At 41.1% G+C, this 20,283-nt stretch overlaps 1 protein-coding gene across 1 annotated transcript in view; it reads right to left on the bottom strand.

Moving 5' to 3' along the window:
- The window catches only part of arap2 (ArfGAP with RhoGAP domain, ankyrin repeat and PH domain 2), a 338,594-nt gene that overhangs the window by 223,917 nt on the left and 94,394 nt on the right, over positions 1 to 20,283 (bottom strand). Inside the window, exons 4-6 of the mRNA XM_080189086.1 lie at positions 19,193 to 19,266; positions 16,578 to 16,660; positions 4,670 to 4,996 (exon numbers count right to left, since the gene is read on the bottom strand). Of these exons, the coding sequence (XP_080045212.1) occupies positions 4,670 to 4,996; positions 16,578 to 16,660; positions 19,193 to 19,266 (484 nt within the window). The remainder of the gene's footprint in view (positions 1 to 4,669; positions 4,997 to 16,577; positions 16,661 to 19,192; positions 19,267 to 20,283) is intronic.

Raw genomic sequence — 20,283 nt, 5'->3', positions numbered from 1 at the left:
TGGCTAACTTGCAAGTGTAAGTACCATGTACCTGGTGGATGGTGTTCTCGTGTGAGATGATGGCATCCATGTCGATGATCCAGCAGGTCTTGCAGAGGTTGCTGTGGCATGGTTGTGTGGTGTTGTGGTCACTGTTCTCCTGAATGCTGGATAGTTTGCTGTGGACAATGGTCTGTTTGAGGTCGAGCGGTTGTTTGAAGGCAAGAAGTGGGGGTGTGGGGATGGCCTTAGCGAGATGTTCATCTTCATCAATGACGTGTCATCAAAGACTCCAGAGAAGTTGACGTATTTCCTCTGCTCCGGGGAAGTACTGAACGATGAAGTGTACTCTGTCCACCAGTATCCCCTGTTTGTTTTCTGAGGTTGTCAGTGCAGTTTTTACTGTGGCGCATCAGAACTGTCGATCAGTGAGTCAAGATCCATATCCTGTTCTTATGAGGGCAGCTTTCAGTGTCTGGAGGTGTCTGTTGCGATCCTCCTCATCTGAACAGATCCTGTGTATACAGAGGACTTGTCCGTAGGGGATGGTTTCTTTAATGTGTTTAGGGTGGAAGCTGGAGAAGTGGAGCATTGTGAGGTTATCCATGGGCTTGCGGCACAGTGAGGTGCTGAGGTCCTTGATGGAGATGCATGTCTCCAAGAATGCAACCGATTCCGGAGAATAGTCCATGGTGAGTCTGATGGTGGAATGGAACTTGTTGGTATCATTATATAGTTGTTTCAGTGATTGTTCACCGTGAATCCAAAGGAACAAAACGTCATCGATGTATCTAGTGTATAGCATCGGTTGAAGGTCCTGTGCAGTGAAGAACCTGTGCATAAAGATGTTGGCATACTGAGGTGCAAATTTGGTCCCCATGGCTGTTCCGTGTGTCTGGATAGAGAACTGGTTGTTGAAGGTGATGTCATTATGGAGGGGAGGTCCTATGAGGAGAGACTGAGGGATTTGAGATTGTTTTCGTTAGAAAGAAGGCGGCTGCGAGGGGACCTTATTGAAACATATAAGATGATTAGAGGTTTGGATAGGGTGGACAGTGATAGCCTTTTTCCTCGGATGGAGAAAGCTAGCACGAGGGGGCATGGCTTTAAACTAAGGGGGGGTAGTTATAGGACAGATGTCAGGGGTAGGTTCTTTACCCAGAGGGTGGTGAGGGATTGGAATGCCCTGCCTGCTGCAGTTGTAAATGTGCCTAGTTTGGGGGCGTTTAAGAGATCCGTGGATAGGTTTATGGATGAAAAGGGATTGGTTTAGGTTAGAGGGTCATTGTTTTTTAACTGGTCAGCGCAACATCGTGGGCCGAAGGGCCTGTTCTGCGCTGTAATGTTCTATGTTCTATGTTGGTCCACAATGGATGAAGTGGATAAGTTGTAAAATTGCATCTGGAGATTGGTGGTTGTCGGCGTTGAGACCATGCAACACCAGTCTCAAAACGACAACAGTGGATGAATGAACGCCGCTCGACAATCACCAGGCAAGAGTGTTCTCTTCCTGTTGAGGAACACTTCAGCAGTCACAGGCATTCGGCCTCTGGTATTCGGGTATGGTTCTCCAAGGCGGCCTTCATGACACACGACAATGCAGAGTTGCTAAGCAGAAACTGATAACCAAGTTCCGCACACGAGGAAGGCCTCAACCGGGATCTTGGGTTCATGTCACGCTATCTGTAACCCCCACAAATTGCCTGGGCTTGCAAAGTCTCACTAGCTGTCTTGGCTGGAGACAATACACATCTCTTTAATCTGTGCTTAACCCTCTCTCCACTCACATTGTCTGTACCTTTAACTCTTGATTACCTGTAAAGATTCGCATTCCAACCATTATTTTGTAAATTGAGTTTGTGTCCTTGTATGGTCTGTTTGTGAACAGAACACCTGACGAAGAAGCAGCGCTCCGAAAGCTACTGGCTTGTGAGACAAAAGAAACTGTTGGACTTTAACCTGGTGTTGTGAAACTTATTACTGTGTTTACCCCAGTCCAATGCTGGCATCTCCACTTCAAGGCCCAGTCCAGGGCTTAAACACAAAAACCAAGGCTAACGCTGAGGGGGGAGTTTCATTGTCTTGAGTGGTCTGTTTTTGGGTGAGACACTAAACGGAGGTACCATCTACCTGAGTGGGTGGATGTAATTGATTACATTGCATTATTTTGGAAAAAAGCAGAGCAGTATTCCATAGTAATATTTATCCATCCAGCATCTGAAAAAACATTAATTGCATGGTCATTATCCCATTGCTGTTTGTGGAAAGTTGGTGTGTAAAAAGTGCATTTCTTAGATTACAACAGTGGCTGCAATGCAAAGTGTGGGAAGAAATTGAAATGCCCAGAGGAAACCCACATAGGCACAGGGAGTGTGTGCAAACTCCACACAGTCACTCAAAGGTGGAATTGAAACCGGGGCCCTGATACTGCTAACCACTGTGCCACCGTACAGCTCTAAATGCAGATTTTTCTCTCTTTGCCATTCTGAGCTGAATTTTGTATTTCCAGTGGAAATTCCTTAGTCTATATTTAACGTTATAATTTTGAATACTATTATAATTTATGATACACTCTGTATAAAACTTCATAAGCTGCAGTTGCACCTCCCCGCCAATGGCAAATTGCTTTTCCGGAAAAAAGGTGCCAGGTGCCTACAACTATGAAATGAGGGGCGGGGGGAGAAATGAGAAAATTTAGACATTCATGTAGTATCTAAAGTATACCTGGAATTTCGACAAAAGTGCAGTTAACCCACCTCCCCTCTAACGCCAGTTCTCTTGAAGTCTACACTTGGCCTCGATCCCCTTTGCTTCACCAGGATAAAAAGTGCTGCTTGTTTCTCCCTCTCTGACAGCTGAGAAATGTTCGTTTAAATCACTTTCTTGCAGATGTCTACGTTTTAATACTCTTTAGTGATACAGGATGTTCAGCATCTTATTAATGTCCCAATCTTGAAAGTTGCTTAGTAACAAATCAATTGAGTGTGCAACTGGAAAATTATGGGTTTGCAAAACAAACGTGGAACCTACAGCACAGGAACAGGTCACTAGGCCCAACTAGTTCATGCTGCGTTTATGCTTTTTTTGAGGCTTCATAAATTCCTTTTATATTTCGTATTAGGTTACTTGGTAATTATTTTATATTCCTGGCCTCTAGTTTTGCTTTTTCCCGCCAGTGAGAACACTCTCTATATCAAAAATCTATCTTCACGTTAAAGATAACTATTAGTTTACCCATAGCCTTTTCTTGTGAAAGAAAAGGCACCTGGACTGTACCATCTTTTCCAATAAGTATAACCGTAGTTGTGATTCTATCCTTGTCAATTATTTTTCACTTTTTCCATTGCCCTTGTATCCCATTAATAATGCAGAGTTCAGATCACTGCAGTGTCCGACTGTGCTCTAATTAATATTTAACACAAATTTAACATAGCTTGTACATTTTAATTTTCTCTCAACAATTAAACTACAGTGCTTGGTTTGCTTTTCTTACTAACGTATTTGCCTTGGCTTTATGAAGTTCGGCCACAATTCTCCTGAACTGGGAATAAGTGCCCACACCCGCGTGGGGACCACCACTGTGCACGCACAGCTTTGTTTTGAAGTTGCTGAAGCTTCCCATAAGCTAAAAATCATTGAAACCCTCTCCACTGCACTTGAAGCCTTTGCTCTGTAACATATTTAATGTGAAGTGCCTCATAAATTATTCACCTGCCAGCTCAATGGATTTCTATCTTCGTCCAGCCACCTGTATTTATTTTTATTTCCCTTCACAGTTGATCGCATCTCAAGTACCCCATTGATCTTGACTTCAATGTTGACAAAGTCTATTCCTGATTGACAGTCCATGACTTGACTGCTTCTTTATCTTGTAGCTACACCCCTTGTTGGAGGCTCTCCCTCGGGTCCAACGAAAGTCCACCCAGTGTAGATCTCACTGGAGAGGTGGGTGAATTGTGGGAGCTATTTGAATCAGGCTTCAGACCTGCCAATTATATTTTAAGTACTGACTTTAAATATGTTTAGCAGATGAGAACCTGTTTGAGGCCCAATGGGACAGACCACGAGCACTTTGTTGGGTGTGGTGCTTGGTGCAAAATCTATTTTTGCGCCAACACCCACTGTTCTGGGCCACTGCAATTCGCATTCAGGGCTAACAGGCCCAAGGAAATTCCCCCCTCCCCCAGTTTGCCTTGTTAACATGTTTTGCTGCTTTCAGTAATTTCTATATTTATACTCCCTGACCCATTTGCTTCTCTATTCCATTTAGATTCTTAGTTTACAAATCTCATCCTTCTTACCAAGATATTGTTTGTACTGAAATTCATCTACAAGTTACACATCCATTCTGGAAGTTGATGAACGTTTTCTTGACATTTGTTGCAATCCTCCCACGTACTCATTACCCCACCTCCCCCCCCGATTTGATATCAGCAAATTTAGAAACTGCGTTTTGATTCCAAAGCTTAAATTTTAACATAACTGTCTCTTTTAAAAAGTACAAATTATAATTGCTGATCATTGTTGCAAAGTGAATGGAAGTATCTGAAGGGTGCAGCAATTAATTGCAGCAATGAAGTTTGCTACTAATTTTGCAATAACTCTTCCCCTTCTAAAGCAAAATTGAAAGTGGTACAAATTGATCAATGAGCTTTAAAACATGCATGCATAGTAATCAGGGTGTTCCTACCCTTGCGGTGAGAGTTTATCCAGCCAACCTTCTTTTGTCTTCTTTGCTGCACCATAGAAGCAAGCATAGGGTGATATTGATTCATGTTCAACGTCTGTTGAACCGTAGGTAGATTCTTCTGTGACACCATCCTCCCAGTTCACTAAAATTTGCTTGTGTGTTGCTTGAATGTCTTTAGACACTGCCTGACCAGCTGACCTCAGCTTGCAAATGCTGTCACCGACTGTAGCATATTCCATTTCAGGCTCATTGTCTGATGTACAACGTTCTGAGTGTAAGAATGCTTGTTCAACATTGCTGTCACACAATTTTGCACCATGGTAGGTCCTGTAAATTATGAAACATTGTGTTATTTTTTTAAAAGAATCACTTTATTCACATCAGTAATCTTTGATAAGGTTGTCTACCGGTTTCCCATTGAAAAATATATCCATTTGCGCATCAACATTGGCTCGATTGGTGGAATCGTTGGTGCTGAATCAAAAGGTTATGGGCTCATTGACACAGTGAGCAAAGTAGCACAGTGTATTAGCACTGCTGCCTCACAGCGCCAGGAATCCAGGTTCAATTCCTGTCTTGGGTGACTTTGTGTATGGAGTTTGCACACTCTCCCCTTGTCTGTGTGGGTTTCCTCCAGGTGCTCCGGTTTCCTCCCACATCCAAAGATGTGCCAGTTAGGTGGATTAGCCATGCTAAATTGCCCCATAGTGTCCCAAAATGTCAAGGTTAGGGATATTAGTGGGGTAAAAGCACGAGGTTAGGGGACAGGGTGGGGGGTGGTCCTTGGTAAGATGATCTATCAGAGAGTCAGTGCTGACTTGATGGGCCAAATAGTCTCCTTCTGTACTGTAGGGATTCTATTGCTAGACTTGAAAACAATCTAGGCCAACATTCCAGTGCAGTACTGAAGGAATGCTGCACTGTCAATGGTGCTGTGTTATTAATTCGAGGTCCCATCTGCTCTCTCAGGTAAAAGATCCCATTGCTCTATTTGGAACAAGAACAGGGGAATTCTCCCCAGTGTTTTGGTTAATATTCCCAGTCTTCAATCAACATCACGAAGACACATTAACTGTCATTATCACAAAGCAGTTTGTTGTAATTTGCTTTGTGTGAATTGGTTGCCACATTTCATACATTTGAACAGTGACTGTGCTTTAAAAATATTTGATTGGCTGTAAAGCACTCATGACTTCCAGCGGTGGTCAAAGGTGCTATATAAATGTAAGTCTCTCTTAATACCTGCTGGAATTCAGGCACGCAATCTATGGTATTCAATTATTCCTCTTTTCAGATATTGACTGAGCTGTTGTGGACTTGCAGTAATTTGCCTCTTGTTTAGTCAATATTTTTATATAACATTACTGAGAGCCAAAGAACTTATTTTACTTTCCTTGCTCCCTCTCTGTTCTATGTTTTTCTCATTTCGGCAGCACAGACTGATTAATATTGGGCTCAACCATTTAAAAATGCTCCTCTAAAGTAACTACCTAAACATTTCACTCAGCCAATAGATAATTGTTTTATCATAGCATCCACTTGTGTGAAGAAAATTGTTTTCTAAATTCTAGAGGCTATATATTAAAATGGAAAATGGACCACTGACAAGTTCACTTGCTGCATGTGTTATCCTAATCCAACCAGGTTTCAAAGACTTGTTTCCAGGCAGCACTAAAATCATTTGCATAGAAATTGCAAGACAGGAACAGGTCTTTCCAAACAAGGAATCTGCGTTGGTCTTTCTTCTGTTTGCAAGCAGCAGCTCTGGACCCTCAAGTCTGCCAAGTTCACTTTACCTCCCTTTTCTTCAACTATCTGCCAAAGTTGACTTGGGACTGAACTATCACAGGGACAGAAAGCTTCACGCCTTGACCTAAATGGATTTGGAACCCGGAATTAGGATTCCATCCCCGAACCCAACACTCACCGTTTTTGGGGAGGGGGGGAAGGGCAGAAGGTATTTCACCCGTAAACAGTTCATGAAGGCAGCAGCATACTTAAAAATGCAGCTGCCTTCAATCCAAAGCAACTTTTGTTGAAGAGAATTTTTCATAACACAACTGGTGGCTTTAGACAGTTGAGGAAAAGGTCTAAGCCTACCAGAGTTCTTTGAAAAGCTAAGATACCCTTTTTCCTTTTTGAGGAGTTGAGAGATCATTTGTAATGGTTTGCTTCAGTTAAAAGACTTCATTTTAAGGTATTTCTGCCTGCGTAACTATGTTAAGCCTTAAAGCTAACTTGACCATATTTTAGACTCAGCAGGCTCTCTGGGATTAGCTTGGAAAGTTGACAGCATTCTTTGAAAATACATTGTTAGCTGAAATGGCTTTTTTTAAGCAAAGTGTTCAACATGGTGTTCAACAGTGAGGCAGCAAAAGTACGTACAATTACTACAAGGTTACCAACCTTAGATTGGACTACATGGCATGGGATGACCCTCAGCATTTTGGGCAGATCACAATATCGGAGGGTGGCATGGTGACTGTAAGGCAAGCTCTGAAGACACAGTGCAGAGACAGTGCTCAGACAAGGAGCTAGGAAGCAGAATAGATCCTTTGTCCTGTGATTGTGTGCTGAGTTGGGAATTTTTATGACTCATGCTCCTGACTTGGGAGCAGAAATTCAAGCCAAGTTCTCTACTTCACTCGCCAAGTCCAGTTGGAGCTTGCAATGCCTCATAAATTTCTATCTAAAAGAACATTTTTTTTCTGTTCTACATTTTTTCCATTGTTAGACTAATATGCCTTTATTTTAAACCTCTCACTCACTGATGTACCGTGAATAATAGCAGTTTCAGAAGACAGCCCTATAATACATTGTGGCTGACTTCAGGCCTCGTAGACAGACCTTAAATCCAACTCTCTTCCTTCCCTTCTAACCTGTTTCATACCAATTTGCTAACATTCTGCAAATGCAAATCCCTAACTTTTTACGTACACTGCATATTGTGGCACTTGGCCAAAAGCTTCCTGAAAATTCAGATACACTACATCATTTGTATTTTCCTCATCAACCACACCTGTCACTGCCACAATGAGGTTTGCCAAATGCAATTTCTCTTATGGAAATTTGTGTTGGATGCTCTGAGTTTTTTTAATAGTAATTTCACTTTTATTTGATCTATTACTGTCATATGTGTTAGTACAGTATAAAGTCTCACAACACCAGGTTAAAGTCTAAAAAGTTTGATTGGTAGCACAAGCCACAAGCTTTCGGAGTGCTGTTCCTGCATCAGGTGAGTGGGAGGTCTGTCACAAACAGGGTATATAAAGACACAAACTCAATTTACAATAATGGTTGGAATGCGAGTCTTTACAGATAATCAAGTCTTAAACGTACAGACAATGTGAGTAGAGAGAGGGTTAAGCACAGGTTAAAGAGATATGTAATGTCGCCAGCCAGAACAGTTAATGAGATTTTGCAAGCACAGGCAAGTTGTGGGGTTTACAGATAAGGCCCGATTTTACCATTTTCATTCTAAGTGCCGATTCTGGGCGTAGTACAGATCCGACTTAAAAATCCGCTTTCAGGTGTCCCCATACGCTCTCAGCCATCTCCAGTCCCATTCGTGCTGTGGGCGGGGCTTAATGCAGCTGGAAAGATCAGAGCTCTGAACTGCACGCGCAGTTAGAAAAAAATTGGGTGTATCTTTGGGTGGGGGGGGGGGTGGTGTGGCGGTGGTCCGCTGCCACTCTGCAGGCGATCAGTGGAGTAGGTCAGATGGATTTCTGCTGGGGAGGTCCGCTGCCACTTTGCAGGTGATCAGTGGGAGGAAGGGGGGCAGGGGTACTGATTGGTCTGGGTATTGGGGTGTGTATAAGGGGGGCAGTGATATGTGTGGGTTGTGGGGGGGTGGATAAGGGGGGCAGTAATGTGTGTCCCCCTTATCCAACCCCCAACTACCCAGGCCGATCGCCACCCCTGCCCCCCCTTCCCCCACTGATCACCCACAGAATGGCAGCAGACCTCCCTGCCCACTCCCAACTAGAGATCCATCTGCCCCCTCCACCAGAGATACATTTGATTTGCCTCCTCCTCCTCCTCCCCCCCCCCAACCAGACAACAATCTGACCTCACTCCTCTCCTCCCTTCCCAACCAGAGAATGATGTGACCCGCCTCCACCCCCACCACTGATCTGAGTTACAGAGCTGTTGGAAACACTTCACGCGCTCTTCAGAGGCTGGAGCACCTGACTCAGACTTTTATTCAACAGGTCCCGGATTGGTAAACGCAGTGGTAAAGGGGGAACTGCTGATAAAGTTGGGCAGGCAGTTTATTAATTTCAAGTTAAATGCATGCAAATGCATTTAAATCGTCGTTGCACCCGATTTGGGTACAGAAGGGATCCCCGCCATTCGCGGGTCTCGGTAATGTGGCGATCTGTGCAGACGCAGGTGCAGATCGCAATAAAGGCTTCACACCCTACTTTACCCAGATTTTGCGACCAAAAACGGCACAAATTGTTGGTAAAATCGGGTCCATAGTGTGACATGAACCCAAAATCCCAGTTGAGGCCATCCTCATGGGTGCAGAACTTGACAATCAGTTTCTGCTCAACGTTTCTGCATTGTCATGTGTCATGAAGGCCACCTTGGAGAACGCTTACCCAAAGATCAGAGGCCGAATGCTTGTGACTGCTGAAGTGTTCCCTAACAGGAAGAGATCATTCCTGCCTGGTGATTGTCGAGGGGTGTTCAGTCACTGAAACAACTATACGATGACATCAACAAGGTCCATCTCACTACCAGACTCACCATGGACTATTCTCCCGAATCAGCTGCATTCTTGGACACATGCATCTCCATCAAGGATAGTCACCTCAGCACTTCACTGTACCACCTCACAAATAAACTCAGAATGCTCCACTTCTCCAGCTTCCACCCTAAACACATTAAAGAAACCATTCCCTACAGACAAGCCCTCCGTATACACAGGATCTGCTCAGAGGGATGGTACATTGGGAGACCATGCAGATGTTACAACAATGGATGAATGAATACCACTCGACAATCACCAGGCAAGACTGATCTCTTCATGTTGAAGAACACTTCAGCAGTCATGGGCATTCAGTCTCTGATCTTCGGATAAGCATTCTCCAAGGCGGCCTTCACGACACACGACAACACAGAATCACTGAGCAGAAACTGAGAGCCAAGTTCCACACATAAGGACAGCCTCAATCGGGATCTTGCATTCATGTCACACTATCTGTAAGCCCTACGGCTTGCCTGGGCTTACAAAATCTCACTAACTGTCCTGGCTGGAGACAATACACACCTCTTTAACCTGTGCTTAACCCTCTCTCCACTCATTGTCTGTATCTTTAAAACTTGATTATCTGTAAAGACTCACATTCCAAACATTATTTTGTAAATTGAGTTTGTGTCTTTATACGCCCTGTTTGTGAACATAACTCCCACTCACCTGATGAAGGAACAACGCTCCAAAAGCTAATGGATCTTGCTACCAAATAAACCTGTTGGACTTCAACTTAGTGTTGTGAGACTTCTTACTGTCCAATGCTGGCATCTCCACATCATAGGTATTAGTATACAGAGAAAAAAGTATTGTATTTTGCACACTATACAAACAACATACTGTTCATAGAGAAGAAAAGGAGAGAATGCAGAATGAAGTGTTACAGCCATAGCTAGGATGTAGAGAAAGTTCAACTTGGTGCAAGGTAGGTCCATTCAAAAGTCCGATGGCAGCAGGGGAGAAGCTGTTTTTTGTTGGTTGATACATGTCCTCAGACTTTTGTATCTTTTTCCCAATGGAAGGCAGCAGAAGAGAGAATGTCCGGGGTGTGGGGTGCATTTAATTAAAGACTCCAAAGTTTTTCTCCTATCACGGATGCCTGTAATTATCTGGTTGGCCTGTGTCCCTGTTTGAAAATGAGTATTACATTTGATAAATGCTGACTAGACAATGGCCATTCTCAACAGAACCTGACCCCCAATTTCCTCAGAATCTTGGATGTGTTCCAGCAGCTCACAACACTTTTGTCCCCTTTCAGCTTGACTAATCTCTTCAATAACTGTATAAATTAATTTCTACACAAAACTGGATTTACTTCATTCCCGGTCCCTCTTTTGTAAACTCTAATATAAAGGCTGGAATTTTAGCCCTGTCGCAGTGACTAACCACCGCCCCCCCCACCCCTCCGCAGCAGATCTGATGAACCATTCAAACATCCACTGACTTTGGCTGGACCGGAAGATCCCACCAGTTAGAGGGGCCAAAAAGATTCAGGCAAAGTATGTGCTTGACATACACCCTCGATGATTTATGATAATTCACTATTAACTCACTGCTCTCCTTTCAGGAGTCCCATCGCATTTTGGCAATGTAAAAAATGTTTCATTTTTAAAAACTTTTTTGTGAACCTTTCTCATACTCCAGCCTTAATATTCATTTTCCTACTTTTACGGTGGAATTCTCCCACTTAGGTCTCAGTCTCGTGGCAGGGAAGACAACATGGAGTGCTTCCCACTGCAGAGGCCAGTGGGAAATCACAACATGGCTGGGATTTTCCAGCCATTCATGCCCCGTTGCTGCTGCAAGCGAGGACAGAGAATTTGGCACTCAGCCATTTCTCCATTCACTGTGGTGGGATTCAAAAACCCACCAGAGTGAATGGCTGGAAAATTACGCCTGTTATCTTCCAGCCCCAACCTCGTTAATTACGCAGCTGGGCCATATTCTGTGGCAGGGTAAGCCCGTTATTGCGTCGTCCGCCATCATGTACAGCACCATGCCGCAAAGGGGCCCAACATCACCGACTCAACACTGAAGGAAGAAAATGGACCTCTTGGGAATGAAGGTGGATCTCCATAAATATTCTGCTGATGAAAATTGTACCTCCTCGATGACACTGAGTCTGGAAGATCCACCTGTAGATGCTCCCTGCACTTCCTGCTGTGGGATTCCTGGATGTTGCTGGCGGTCTTTATTCTGAACTCTGGAGGTAGCCCCAGGCATTGTTCAGAAATCCCAACATCTGCACACCATGTTATTCCAGAAATGTTCCGCACCAGTGTGTTTTCCCACTAATGTCACAGAGAACCAGTGTAGGTGGAATGTTCTGCTCAGATATTTACCTGCATCTCATTAGTGGGATGTAAATCTGTTTTATTCCGGCCTCCAATAGGTTTCTTAATCCGCCATGACAGGCACCAGTGAATGATACCACAGGAAATTCATGCTGGCATGAAACCTGCCAAATTCTTCCCCCCACCCATTGCTGGGACCATGGAAGAATTCTCACCTTTTAATCATATCTATGGGTATTATATAACATTTTAAATTTTAGTTTGTTCTAATCTTTGCTATTTGTCTACTAAAGCAAAACAGGGGGACAAAGAAAAACCTCTGCAAACCTTTGAGTCACAGTTGAAACCCTACGCCCAGATTTAGGTACACCTACTTTAAGAAGAATGTCATACTCACAGAGAATACAGTGAGATTTACTGAAATCAAGGACAATGAGAGAATAAAAAAAAATTTCACTATAGTAAACTAATCAAGAGGAAATGTCTGTTTTACACTGAGGGGCTTTGAAGTAAATTATTTGCACCGGTCAGTAAGTCAGCAAAGGGGTCGGCTAGCTCAGTGGCTAGTGTGTGGTTCAGAATAATGCCAACAGCATGGATTCGCTTTGTATTCATAGAGTCATAGAAGTTTACAGCACAGAAACAAGCCCTTTGGCCCAACTTATCCATGCCACCCTTTTTTTTAAACTTCCAAGCTAATCCCAATTGCCCGCATTTGGTCCATACCCCTCTATACCCATCGTACCTATGTAACTATTTAAATGCTTTTTAAAAGACAAAACTGTACCTACCTCTACTACTACCTCTGGCAGTTTGTTCCAGACACTCACTAGCCTCTAGAGAAAAAATTGCCCCTCTGGACTCTTTTGTATCTTTCCTCTCTCACCTTAAACATATGCCCTCTAGGAGCTGAGGTAGATTCTGGTCCTGCTCTGACAATGGAAAGCATTGGATAACACCACTGACTAAATCTGCCAAGGAAACAGCTTAGGCAGAAGTGACAATGGACAATAAGCCAAGGACCTACCTTCAGACGGGGCACGCATAAATGAATTAATGCTTAAGTCAGAAAATAGAGAAAATAGGTTTGAGATCATTACTCAAAGAAGATAGAGAGATTTACTTACATTCAAAAACCACATACTTGACAGACAAACACAATGCACACATGTGCGGCTGTAGGATCACAGCTTTTAAAATAATAAGTTGCTAGGAAATGATAAGATAAATATTTAGATGAGTAAAGTAACAGAATTATATGACTATCTTTCCCCATGCCTAAATGACAAGTTTAAAGTTTTTAACTTTATTTATTGGTGTCACAGGTAAGCTTACATTAACACTGCAATGAAGTTACAGTGAAAAGTACATTTATAATGAAACTGAAACAGTGCCGTTATAGTGGGCCGAAAGGGTTCCTCTTGTGTTGGGTGATACAAATGTTTGTGAAAGTACAAAACTTTGTTTTAAAAAAAATCCAAAACCTCCTTCAATTAGCACAAGGTGCTGGTGTTCAAAGTGGTTTGAGAATGCAAGCAGCGGAAGCAGGAAAGACAATTATGCTCAATACAATGGGAAGCAACGATAAGCAAAAAGTCAGACCTAATCAGTGCCAGTACACCTGGAAACATAGCCAGGCAGGCACAAAGGGAATTAAATACCCTTCATTTTTATAGCCATGTGCATGTGTAAAAGAAGTATTTGAGCATCTTACAATAAAGGAAGAAGCAATGAATGAGGCAAAAAGAGAGAAATAGTTCATCTAAAAATAACACACAATCATGTGGTGGGTAAGCCTATACAGGCTTTTCATAGCAGGCAAGGACTTGATATCGAACTCTTAACAGCAAGAGTGCAAATGACCAGCCAACATTGGTGGGATGAAGGGAAGTGTTTGAAAACCAGATAATCTGTGCAAAAACATACATCAGGAGTTCGATGATGAAGTAGGGTGAAGTTTTGCAGTAGTACAAAAGCAAGCTAAAGAATTTTAAATCTGATATTCTGAGAAAAGTAGAAAGAGTGAAACTTGTGTAGGTATGGGTGATGGAAGAGATGTGATTTACTACAGGCACCTGCATTTGGAAAAAGTCGAAAGGCTAATTAAGCCAGTTTGGATAACATGGTATAAAAAGCAATACTCAAGGATATGAAGTTACTGAGCAAGAATGGAGGTGGGCAATGTTACAAAGGTGAAAGGCATAAGGCAGGAATTATATTATGATGAGGTAGAGAGGGATTACCTAAATCAACGTGATGGAAGTTGTATTACAAGTGGAAGTAATTGCTATTTCACATAAGTATAGAAAGTTTGTACATTCAGTAAAAGCATTTTGAAAAGAATAGTGAGCAATGCAAAAGAATGCCCAAATAGACTTGAAGCACTGAAAGGAGAAGGCAGCAAAGCAAAAGGGCTCTGAAAACGCAAACATGATTTAGAATGGTACCAGACAGAACAGAAATAAAATTATATGTTGAAAGGTTGCGAAGAGGAAGATGGAGTACGAGGTGACTGAAGTGGGGTTTAACTGGGAGGAATGGCCTATTTCTGTGCTGTCAATTCTGTGAATGTATATTTGAAAGGAGTGGAGTTGAATCGATATATGACCTTACTGCCACATAGTACAGGAAACTTGCAACAAATCAAAAACAGCACTTTAACAAAAAGGTGCTCAGCAACCCAAATTCAATTGTCAATCTAACTCCACCACAACTGAAGTTTTATTTTACAAAGGCCATCATGCTGTAGGTTACTCTGTATTAATCAAATAAAAAAGCCCGTCTGAACACCATTTCAAAAGATGCACTGCCAAGATGAAACAGCCAGTGACTTTAGTGTAGCAGTCGATTTCTAGAACAAGACAGTGAAAAACTCAAGACCATTAAGTTTCAACCACACTGTTTGTGCTGGAAATATTTTTCACTATAAAGACAGGATCTGTCTGTCCCATTGAAGCAAAAAGCAACTCTGTCCTGCAATATAAACAAAGGTCACTTAATAATTCGACTGATAACAAAGTATTTTTAAAATGTTAAAATTTGTTGAACAGCAGTAAATTCCATGCCATTTTGCCACAGACTGACGAAGCAGCAGGAGGGGCCAAGCTAAAGCTGTGCAATGTTGATATGGAGATCGAGTTACTCCACTGCTCTTCTTTTTAATCCAAAATTCCTTGAGCATTCTGTAACCTATACACAAAATTCCATTGCTTGGCTTTCATCGCCCAGGAATCAACAGTTATCTCTCATCTGGGCACAAGCAGCAGTCCCAATAGACCAACTCAGGTGTCACTGAGGCTGATGTCAAGAAGCATTGTTTTCCCAAGTCTATCACAGAAACAGTAAACAGCCACCACTGGGCCTGTATGGGATATTTTGCCTGTCACTTTCATACTAACTCCCAGCTCACCAATACTGTTTAGTGTTGTTTATACTTAAAATACACTCCAGGACATTGGGGAAATGTTGAAAAGTAATCCCAGATGAAAAAAAAAACTAAGTTCCCATCCATATGTATTGCAGTCACATCTATTCATTTTTACGTTGATATTGCAATCACTTATTTTAAGATACCTGGGGGTGAAATAAGGCAAACAGTTTTGAACACATTGGGACAAAGGATTGGACAGGAATGTGTTTGAAACAAACTGGTATAAACAGCTTTCACTCCCATGTACATTTTTTTCATATAACAGAGGGACATAGAGGCAAGGAGCAGCTATTTAATTTTGCCTACTCGTAAAAACATGTCTGGTCAGAGTCAGGAAGTTCCTGGCAATTCCTAATCAACAGCCTCTGTGGTTAACTGCTTCCTGGTTTACAGTATAATGAACAATTCATTGCCACAATACTTAGGTTATGCCTTCTACTGGAGTATTTTTTCCGTGTGACTCCAAAGTACACATCTGGAAGTTCACCCAACCTTTCCCTAAGTAAATAACACATTAATCAGATAACCACAAATATTGCAAATCTGAAGCAAAGAGAAAGAAATGCTGTTTAAATTGCACAGTTCAACAGTGCAGAACTTTCGGTAGCACTTACAGTACCACTTGCCAAAAGACATGGTAAAATTAAAGTACAATCTGGTCTCTCTTCATAGATCTGACTAATCTGCTATGTATTTCCAGAATTGTCCTTTTTTTTTTAAATATATCTTTCAGATGCAAACGGCAATTTTTTTTAATATTGCGATGTTGCTCTGTGGAAATGTATCCAATATATGATATAACAGTCTAGGAATTTTCTGAGTTTGTATTACGTAGATATTGAGACTTAAGAACTGCACATATGCAAGAATTACATCCACTTGTGAAAAGCCATGAAGCAAACTTTGAATTTGGAATATTTGTTTCAAGTCAGGAGGTCAAAAATGTTTAAATTTAAACTGCAAACCTGCATGGATGATAATTGATAATATAAAATGGTATTTCATATAGCAGGTTAGTTTTTTTTATTCAACCATGGAGTATGAACGTTGCTAGCTGACCAGCATTTATTGCCCATCCCTAGTCACCCTTGTTCAGAGGGCATTTGAGAATCAACCACATTGTAGTGTATCTGGAGTCACATGTAGGTCAGCCCAGGTAAGGATGGCAGATTTCCTTCCCTAAAGTGAACCGGATGAATTTTTCCAACGATCGACAATGGTTTCATAATCATCAGTAGATTCTTAATTCCAGATTTTTTTTATTGAATTCAAATTCCACCAGCTGCCGTGGTTGGATTTGAACCCAGGTCCCCAGAACATTAGCTGAGTTTCTGGTTTAATAGTGTAGTGATAATATCACAAGGCCATCGCCTCCCCTGAAAATTATTAACAGCTTGTTATAATAGAAAGAAAATATATTTCTACCTTAATTGACTGTTTATCTCTTGTTCATTATTTTCTCCTGCTGATGTTTCCTTAACATGAAGATGATGGTTGCTTAAAATCTCCTAATAAAGATAAAAGATCCACAAACAATTGCATAAATTACACTTTTGATGATGGAAAGAAAGTCTGAACATGAATGTTATAAAGGGAAAATATAACAAACTATTAATATTTGCAGCACAGAAACACCTATTTGGCCAATCAAGTTTAGGCCAGTATATTTTTCCAACTGATGAATCTAATCCCCAAACTTTGCATCTTGCTTCCCATAACTTTTAATGTTTCTTTATTTCACAAGCAACAGTTTTGTTCCCATTGATTAATTTATGGAATCTATTAAGACACTGTTTATGTCTGAGAGATAAGCATTCTATAAATTGTTTTTATTCTCAATATCATTAAACAATAAAAATGACGCTCTGAAGTTTTCTATTCTACCTCCATTTTGTTGTAGTAACTCATTATATTTTCATGGAAAGAACACGTACCTGATAGAAATTCAGACCATTTGGCCCATGAAGTTTGCACCGACAATCCCATCCCATAACCTCATGTATTTACCCTGCTAATCCCCTGGACCACTAGCAGCAATTTAGCATGGCCAATCAACCTAACCTGCACACCTTCAGTGTGTGGGAGGAAACCGGAGCACCCAGAGGAAACCCACGCAGACACGGGGAGAATGTACAAACTCCACGCAATCACCCGAGGCCAGAATTGAAACCACGTGCCTGGTGCTGTGAGGCAAGCATTGTGCCACTGTGCTGCTCTCAATCTAGTGTAGATATTATACTTATATATGCAACATACACATTCGTATATATAAAGCTCAAATGAGATAAACCAGTGTTTTTTTTTTATATAATTCCAAACTGTACAATTATTTAAATGCCAAGTCATAGTGATTAAATAAGTTCAATTGTAACCATTATTCTGGACATTCATTTGTAAAATAAATGGTGTAATTTTTATCTGGCCTTGTCATAAGAAGGTTCTTGTTCTGCTTTCAAAAATATTGCAGAGGCATACATGAGGGCACAAGTAAAAGATAAAAATATCCATTTCAAATCATATGGAAATAGTATTGTCGCAACGCCTGTCATGTTTTACAGTTAGATGTATGATGCTATGAGTACACTCAGACTTATACATCAGAATTTTACCGTCCCTACTGCCATAGGATCGGAGCGGGTGACGGGTGGAGCATGGGAAGATCCGTCCGCCTCAGGTGAATTTTACGGTTTTGGGACAAGTGAGGCCATAGGATCCCATCCATAGAGGTATAGTCATTGAATTTAATAGTACAGAAAGACACCCTTTGGCCCATTGTGCCTGTGCCAACCGTTAAATACCTGTCTATTCTAATCAAATCTTCTGCACTTCGTCTGTTGCCATGTAAGCTATGGTGTTTTAAGTGCTCATCTAAATGCTTCTTAAATGTTGTGAGAGTTCCCGCCTCTATCACCCTATCAGGCAGCAAGTTTTAGGGTCCCACCATCGTCTGGCTGAAAAGCTTTTTACTCAAATCCCCTGCTCTTTACCTTAAATTAAGAAGTTAAAAAGTTTACTTAGTTGTCACAAGTAAGGCTTACATTAACACTGCAATGAAGTTACTATGAAGTTTCCCTAGTCACCACACTTGGCACCTGTTCGGATCAATGTACCTAACCAATGCCTCCTGGTTGCTGACCCCTCTACTACGGGGAAAAGTTTCTTCTTATCTATCCTATCTATATCCCTCAGAATTCTGTACACCTCAGTCACGTCCCCCCTCAAACATAAAGTGCTACAATACTTACTGGAATGACTAGCATCACTGTATCTAAATGAATATTTGAGGCAGGTCCCTAAACTCTAATCATCAGTTATCAATTCCACATATTAAATAATATTATCACAGAATAACTTATAAACAAGTGTCCATCAAGCTATGATGGCAATACCAATTATTAATTTGTCTCACTCTAATTAACAATGTAATCATAAGGATGATTCAGTTTTCTGCACAAACACCAACTAGTTCACCCAATGGTACATTCAACAAGTCTCCTGAGGTCTGTTGATATGTGATGAACACTGTAGATTACCATCATTAAACTAAACTGCCAAAAACTTGACTGACAGCGACTCTGGTCCCTGGTGCAACAGCTAGCCGGTAAAGTTTAAAAACAGGATTTTCTCATTTTGTTTTAATAAATTCAAGGTCCCTCCAGATTATGAACCTTGTTCATTTTACACAATGCCCTTGGACAGTTTAAACAATGTTGTGGTGATTAGAGACAATGCATAATGTACCCATCAATATAACTTCAGTCAGTCAATTTTAAGGAAGCTCAAGGGATTGAATTTGAGTAACTAGTTCCCCGATATCCATGGTGAGCACAATGCGAGGAATTTATTCAGTCGCGCTACATCACCATTGAAGTACAATGACACTAGTAATCCAGGAAAAATATATCGTCAACCCAAATTTCCTCACAAAACATATTATTCTGCTGTACAGAGATCTTAACAATAGATATATCAACCGCTCAGTTAATCCTCTTTTAAACATAATTTTAAACATTTTCTGTTTTTTTGTAATTTAAACTCACCTGATCATCTTCAGGCTTGTGGTACAAGAAGGTTTCCCCATATGGTGAGATAGGCGATGCCTTATTTTCATCTGCTGTTGTGAAGAGGAAAAGTAAAATAGCTTATGTGAATTAACCCTGGATACTTAAAAGCATATCTTATTTAATTTCTACAGTAACAGGTCAACACTATATATTGAAGCGTCTGTAAGATCTTAATGTAATAAGAATGACTGTCAAATGTGCTCACACAGAACACAGCTAACATGGAAGGGAATAAGGAGGCAATACAATAACATTTAAATGTAGCTTTAAATCTATGAGTCAAATTCAAGGACTTTAAGAGATTCACCTAGATCCAGAGATAATGTGAACACATTTCAACTTTATCCTTGCATTTGTAAAACATATTAAAGTATCTAATTTGGGGATCTGATTGAAATTTGTTAAAAACAGTAACAAAAGCAGCCCCACAATCAGACTGCCGTGACAGTTGAAAATCTGCACTTAAGACATTTTGGAGTAGACAAGCAGTGGAAATGATATTCATTAATCAAGTATTGAAAAATACATCACTAATTGTCAAGAGATGCTTGGAAGCTGAGGTTTCAGCTACATCCTCTGCATCCTAAACAAGCAAAAATAACGCCCACGTACATCCCATATTGATCAAAACAGACAACAGATGCATCAGTGAAAGGAATTCTTACCAGAGGCCAACGTGTGAAGGGTAAGGGAAAAATTACTCCCCAGGTTCACACGAAATGTGAAACTGATAACTGTGGAGTCTCCTACACCAATTAAAGCTATCGGGGCACCCAGTCAAGACCGTGCAGTTTAATACTTAAAAGATACTCAGTATCTTTTTATTGGTGAATGTGCAGCAGCATAAACATACAATCTCAAGGGAATCATAAACAGAGTGACAATTAGCCAAGAATTTATTTTCAATGTCCTCCCTCTCCCTTCTTTTAGGAAGATGATGATTCGTGGTCAGACATAGTTAATTGAGTGTCTCTCACTCTCCAGTACTTTAATAATAAGAGACAATTAGTATGTATTGGCCTGTTATTTTACCATGTTGTCATAGCTGAGATCAATCCTATCTTCAA

This window comes from Carcharhinus amblyrhynchos, chromosome 1 (assembly GCF_965287045.1).
Source record: "Carcharhinus amblyrhynchos chromosome 1, sCarAmb.v2.hapA, whole genome shotgun sequence".
NCBI classification, from domain to species: domain Eukaryota; kingdom Metazoa; phylum Chordata; class Chondrichthyes; order Carcharhiniformes; family Carcharhinidae; genus Carcharhinus; species Carcharhinus amblyrhynchos.
The sequence above is the reverse complement of the archived record's forward strand: the minus strand, read 5'-3'. Positions and strand labels throughout refer to the sequence as shown.